General features: G+C 45.0%; 2 protein-coding genes across 2 annotated transcripts; one reads left to right on the top strand and one right to left on the bottom strand.

The window, feature by feature from the left end:
* Positions 1-441: 441 nt before the first annotated feature.
* Positions 442-2,038, bottom strand: LOC109399102 (small ribosomal subunit protein eS7). Its single transcript, XM_029875270.2, has 4 exons — positions 1,880-2,038; positions 1,339-1,506; positions 935-1,267; positions 442-677 (listed from the first exon to the last, which is right to left on the bottom strand). The coding sequence occupies exons 2-4, from the start codon at positions 1,504-1,506 to the stop codon at positions 600-602; spliced, it is 579 nt and encodes a 192-aa protein (XP_029731130.1). The 5' UTR covers positions 1,880-2,038; the 3' UTR covers positions 442-599.
* Positions 2,039-4,633: 2,595 nt separating this feature from the next.
* Positions 4,634-6,645, top strand: LOC109399607 (glycosylphosphatidylinositol anchor attachment 1 protein; the record flags this gene model as incomplete). The annotated part of the gene is given in 2 exon segments (XM_062860093.1): positions 4,634-6,417; positions 6,480-6,645. Coding segments are annotated over 2 exon segments (1,806 nt in total), but the record flags the coding sequence as incomplete, so codon positions are not given.
* Between the last annotated feature and the right edge of the window lie 23 nt (positions 6,646-6,668).

Raw genomic sequence — 6,668 nt, 5'->3', positions numbered from 1 at the left:
TAAGGTAAATCTAATAGCGTTAGGTCTCCGCTCGTTATATGTTATTTGTATACAAATCGTATAAAACGAGCGGTGAATAGAGCGTGTGAATAGCGACGTTTCGATGATACAAATTCAATTGATCCAACGGTCGCTCCGGAAAGGGTTAGCCTTTCTCCTTTAGGTTGAGTAATTGACGTGTTTTTTTATACGGCACACTCCGGAATGTTGAAACTGAGTATCAACTACTGGTTGCTTTACTATACTTGCCTGCATTTTGTGGTTGTCGATTTATAGTCTTAAGCTGAAACTAGTGAAGACCAAGTTTGAAGCACAACGAACTGTTTCAACAAACATTAACACTTCCCTTCACAGTGAATTCACGGCATTTCTCTATCTTCACACCAGGAGCCCAAACACGGTTCAGTGTTTAAAAAACTGTTTTCCAATACACCTGTAAACTGTTCTTGTTCCTCGCCTCGGCAAGGATCTTTATTTAAGATGGGCGAACGATAGTTTCGTACACAGTTTTCATCTCCTTCTTCAGTTCCACCAACCTTCCGCGCGCGCTCACTTATTAGATTTTTGTTTATATTCTAGCAACTATTGGTTGTAATAGTTTATAGGTAGGGCTCCGGGAATTCGAACGTAACGTCACGTCCGGTCAGCTTCTTGTACACCGACGTGAAGGTGTCGACCTGGAAAGGGGAAGGAGGGAAAATACTCGATTAGATTGGGGTTTTACAGGGAAGAGAACTGATCTTTAGAACGTAAGTTATGTGCATTCCTCTTTCAGCCACTAGACTTTGGCAGCTACAGTAAAGCAACGGGTGGAGAAATACTGGAATTTGATCTAAGCATCGTATAGACGAAATGATCCCTAGGTATGACGAATCACTCCGAATGTAGGTGATGCTCCAAAACGGAATCGATAAACGACCAGCGCGAAGCTTACCTTGTGTTCAATGGTGGTCTGCTGGTTCTTGTCCAGGTGCACCTTGATCAGCTGCGATCCATCCAGCTTGACGCGCATACGCTTTCCGACAACTTCGGCCGGGAAGACCAGATCCTCAAGGATGGCATCGTACACAGCGGTCAGAGTGCGGGATCGTGGACGCTTCTGCTTGTTGGGGTCACGACGGCCGCGCTGGGGCTTGGGCAGGATCCGACGCTCACCAATGAACACGACGTGCTTGCCGGAGAACTTCTTCTCCAACTCACGGACCAGCCGGGTTTGGACCTTCTGGAAGGCCTTCTGCTTGGGCACCGGGACGTAGATCACGATAGCCTGAAATAGAGTACAAAACATGATCCGTGTTAACAGTTATTCCACCGAATCAAAAGAGAATCATTGTTTACCTTCTTGCTGTTGAACTCGATCTCACGAGCGCGGGTGATGTACAGATCACGCAGCTGTGGCTTCAGGTCCGAGTTCATCTCCAGCTCCAGGATAGCCTGGCCGATTTGACCCTCGAACGCATCAGGCTCGGCGCCACCGGCCTTGATCACCTTTGATCCGAAAACCATCTGCAAACATCGAAACAAACCACGTAAACAATCGCATACTGCTACCAACACAAAAACACCAAGTTCGCCTCAACCGGGGCCCAAGATTCGGAACGGTCACTGGAAGTTATTTATTTCACGGCAAATCCGCCGCTTCGCACTGTACACAAAACCCGCTCCCGCATCAGGGTTATGAACTCAGGCAGCGGTGTCAACACATCGCCCTCCTTCGTATCAAATTCACTGACCGATTCCGCGACCCAAACTTTGCCTCAATTTCAACCGCAATTTCCCGCGAAACTATCCAAAATTCCGATTCCATTCCATCGCACCACGGTTTCCGAATCTTTTCCCCACATTTTGGCACCATTTTCATCCATAAAACACCACTTACAGCGAATTTATTTTACGTTCACAGTGAAATGTGTTCACTCGCACATCAAAGATGCCCGGAAAAAGAGCGAGAAAGGAGCAAAATTTGACAGCTTTGCTTGCTGGCTCGTGACAGTTGGGCGGAAGTCATCGCGCAGTACCGCAGAGTTTGCGTTCCTTGACAGCTGGCTGGAGGCGGTGCGTTTGGTACAGTGCGTGGTCAGTTTTTTGAACAGTTTGATTTTGTGGATGCGTGCTTCTATACAAATATACAAAAGCCTGCAGGAAAAAAATATGGGTTGTTTAGGGCCTATTTCTTCACCATTACACTGAACCCAAACCTCATCATTCAATCGTATTTTTTGTCATCCGCCTTATGTTTGAAATGTACAGCGTGCTTAACCGTTATTGCAATATAGAAGCTGCAGTTTGACTAAAGTTTGATATACATAACAACTCATGAGAAAACTGCCAACACAGACAAACAGACGTAACACCAGCGGCGTCATGGTCGCGATTTTTTCCGCAGTCAAGTTCGCAGATTGTGAACAATCCTCGGTACCCATTTTACGTAATTTATGTTTAGTCCCTTACTGTCAGAGCTGTCAGATCGGTGTAACACGCTAAATATAATTTACACAAAAGGCAATTGGCTTCTTTAGCGGTGTTGAGATAATTTCATATTCTGAATCTGCATGCGAAACTGAGCCAAAATCCAAATTTTAATGAATTTTGGTGCCCGGGAAACTATTTAAAAACCAATTTGAAGTTTGTATGGGAGCGATTTGTCGAATCACCCCTCGTCGCATTTTGTACTGGGTGGAGTTGTCAAACAGTTACCGAGCTGTCAAAAGGTGATTTCAAAAAATCTCTTTGAAATTGATTTTAGGTACCAAAATAAAGTTATAAAAATCTGAAAAAAAAATCATATATGGTTCAGAAAAAGGTGCTCTTTCGTATAAAATAAAAAAAAACGATACATTTTCCTGAATTTAAAAACCCAATTTACACGGAAAAAAATACACAATAATGAATATTTATTGGGTACCGGACTGGACACAGAAAATTTAATGGTTTTCTTTGGTACATCAGGGTACATCGAGGTCTTGAAATTAGTCTAAGGTAACACTCTTCAAAACGGCTTGACACATGCAGTTAACGATCAATTCAAATTACATTTGATTTGCGCGATCGTTCCGCCAGATGCGCTAATGTTCGATCGCTTTGACGTTTGCCAGTGTACTTGTTGCTGAATGATACAAACGAAAATTGCAGGCAATTTGTGTAGTAGTGTGCGTGTCAGCAAAACGTCAAATCCATTTCCATCATGGCCGACAGTGTCGCGCGCGGTTCTACCAACAGGTGGCAGTGTGCTCATGAAAATGACACCGGGCAAAAGTTTTTGATGAATTGGGTTCTTTAGGGGTATCCGGATTATTTCAGATTCGGATTCTCCGCAAAAAAATTAGTCGAAATCCAAAATTTCATAATTTTTGGAATCCGGGAACTATTTTTAAAATGCATTTAAAGTTTGTATGGGGAAATTTTTTTGTTCGGGTCGAACTGTCATTTTATCAATTGAACTGTCATTCTATCCACGAAAATTAAAACTATTTTGTTAATTTAACCATCAAAATAAAGGTATTCGAATCCAATAAAATCACGTTATACTCAGAAAAATGAGCTCTTTCGATTAGGCTACAGAAAATAGCAATATTTTATTCACTAAACAACCCAATTTCCTCTAAGAGTTACGTCTGTTTGTCTGTGCTGTCAAGTTTGATTCAAATAAATAGAAAGGAGGGACGAAATCAAAAATAACTAGTCGTCCCTAACGAGCCTGGATAAAACAAAGAGGAGAAACGTCAAAACTGAAACAGTAGATTTTCTGTCATCCCCAGTACCAATCAGACCTGTCAAAACGACAAGGATTCGCCCTCGGTATCGCTACTTTGTTTTATTCGAAACACTTTAGTCGTCCCGAGTCACCTTAACATCTCTGTTCTGTGTGAACGCAGCCAAACCTAGCCAAACGAGAAAACGGGTAGTCCCTCGTACACTGAGGCAGAGTTTGACGTTTTTCTGATATTATGCGTTGCGCGAAAATTTGTACGCGCAAGCGCCCATACATCTCCGCCTGTAAGAAAAATCATTTTGGTGTTTTCGGCGCAGTATTCCTTGGCCAATTCGCGCACTTATTGTAGAAGACACCATAACGATTAGACATACCAGCGGAGGACTATTAACGATTTTGCACCATTTTCGCTCTCTATTTTCTTGCAACGGGTAATATTTTGTCAACAAAAATATCCAGAAATTATCGCGTAACATATGAAACAGGAATGTACTTCATTGGCAACTGCTTTGCAAGTAGTTAAAAATGTATTCCCTGTAACACATAAATATTGATCTTTTAAACAAGATTATCGTTCGTGTTTGGGGTTTCCTTTCAATATAGCGCATTTAATTCACTACTGGACTATCGCACTAGTTTTCACGAGTGCGAAAACGCTAATAAAAGTGCGCGATTGCATCAAATCCACTCGGTGTCTTCAGAGCACTTGTTCACCATAGATTGAAGAAATAGTGCGCCGAAGACATCAACCTGATTTGATGCAATCGCGCACTTTTATTTACGTTTTCGCACTTATGAAGTTGCAGTTCGCAGTCCAGTGGTGAACTAAATGCGGTATAATAATTTAATTAACACTATTTCATCGAAATCGTTATTCATGATAGCAACCAGTTTGTAATTTAGTGCTTTTTCAAATGTCACACGTGAAATAATTTATCATCTCTCTCGAGTAAACAATATCGGATTTTGTGGATTTTGTCCGTGTTTTATCGATTTTCGTTTCGAAATTAAGTGAAAATCTAGTCAGAAAAAGTCCGCTCACAAGTGTCCAGCCACCGTCCAGCCATGGGTCTTCTGTCGAACCCGTCCCTCTCGCAGAAAGCCAAATACTGCAAGCTATTGATCCGGCGCAACGCCTCCATCTGTTTCGGTTTGTACCTGCTGGGCGTGATCTGCTTCGGGCTGCTTCCGGAACCGAACTTCAACTCTGGGACGTACTTTTCGGAAAATGCACTGCTGCCGGGGTTGGTGTATTCGGAAATCAAAGCGGAAACCGTTGCTTTGGCGAAGACGTACGCGGCCGAACTGGATCGGGAGCGGGAGGCTCATCCGAGCGGGATGCCAACCGCTTGGTTGCTGGCCAAGATGCGTAAGATTGGACTGGAAACGCACGGACACAATTTTACGCTGAACTACCCGCTGGGCGGAGGGAAAGTTTTCAAGGGGAAGAATGTTTACGGGATATTGAGGGCACCGAGGATTGCGTCGACGGAGGCGTTTGTGATTTCGGTGCCGTACCGACCGCCGGAATCGGTGCTCACGGATGTGTCGTCTGGAGTGCCGTTGATGTTGGCGTTTGCTGATTTCGCCCGGAAGCAAAAATATTGGGCCAAGGATATCATTTTTCTGATAACGGAACAGGAACAGCTGGGGATGCAGGCCTGGTTGGAGGCTTACCATGGCTCCGGGGACAATAGAGTGCTAAACGCGGGGTCTTTAGGCGGACGAGCCGGAGCGATTCAAGCGGCCATCAATTTGGAAGTGCAGAGCTTAGACGTGAATCACATCGATTTGAAGGTGGAAGGACTGAACGGTCAGCTTCCGAACTTAGATTTACACAATTTGGCGCAGAAGCTATCTCAGAAGAACGGAATTCCGGCGGCTTACAGGTTGTCGGCCACCAATCAGAGGAAGCCCAGTTCGTACAGTGAAAGGTTGCAGAGTCTGCTGGCGATGGTTCTGAGTCAATCCTCTGGGGTTCCTAACGGGAACCATGGCCTCTTCCACCGCTATGGAATTGAAGCATTGACTATGGAGTGCGTTAAACGAAACGGACATCAGAGGAACACAAATGTAGGGGTCGGCGCCCTGTTGAAGATTGTGGAAGGAATTAGTCGGAGTTTGAACAATCTGCTGGAACGTTTTCACCAGAGCTACTTCTTCTATCTTCTTGTGACCCACGACCGATTCGTTTCCATCGGGGACTACATGCCAAGTTTGGCCCTAATGGCCGGAGCTCTGCTGGTCAATTCGTTCATTCATTATCTGGCGCTTTACTACTCGGATGATTCCGATCCGGATCAGACACCTTCAGACGACGACGACGAAGACCAACCAGAAACCCCGAACCATTCCTACACACCCGTCGGAATTGTGCTCCTCCTTGCTCACGCCATCGGCGCCCTCACTACCGTCCTTCCGTTCAACCCGGCCCTGAACGACTACCTGCATCAATCGAACCTCTCCACCCAGTTCAGCCTGTTCTCCATCATGGCATGCATATCGGTGCTCATACTGATCCTGCCAGGCTTCATCACCCTGGACGCGCTCAATGCCTCGATTCTTCGGATTGTCGTTCTGCTGGAACTGGGCACCGCATTGCTCACCGTGGGAATGTTGAATTTCTCCCTCGGTTGGTTGCTGTCGGTGGTGATCGTGCCGGTCGTTTTGCTGCTGCAGCCGATGAAAGGCGCCTTCGTCAAAGGGTAAGCTCTGATGGCTTTCATGAGATATGAGCACAGTAATGATCAACTTTTTCTCCTTTCAGATTATCCCGACTACTCTGCATCGTGATTCATCCCTTGGTGGTGGTCTATCTAGTCCTGTTCTGCGTCACTTGCAGTCTGTTCCCAGAACTGACCATTAAGGATCAGCTTAAAAAGGCGATCACCGGAACGATGGATGGCATTACCTATTCTGTGGTGGATTCCATGGTAAGAGCTATACTTTCAATATC

This window comes from Aedes albopictus, chromosome 3 (assembly GCF_035046485.1).
Source record: "Aedes albopictus strain Foshan chromosome 3, AalbF5, whole genome shotgun sequence".
In the NCBI taxonomy this organism is placed as follows: Eukaryota; Metazoa; Arthropoda; class Insecta; order Diptera; family Culicidae; genus Aedes; species Aedes albopictus.
Note: the sequence above shows the minus strand (reverse complement) of the source record. Positions and strands in the feature narration are given on the sequence as shown.

What these genes read in the sequence shown, in the direction of transcription:
- LOC109399102 (XM_029875270.2), bottom strand. Translation starts at nt 1,506, where the DNA reads ATGGTTTTCGGATCAAAGGTGATCAAGGCCGGTGGCGCCGAGCCTGAT. An exon ending in TCGAGTTCAACAGCAAGAAG is followed by an intron (nt 1,268 to 1,338) that starts GTAAACAATGAT and finishes ACTCTATTTCAG; the next exon opens with GCTATCGTGATCTACGTCCC. An exon ending in AGACCACCATTGAACACAAG is followed by an intron (nt 678 to 934) that starts GTAAGCTTCGCG and finishes TCCCCTTTCCAG; the next exon opens with GTCGACACCTTCACGTCGGT.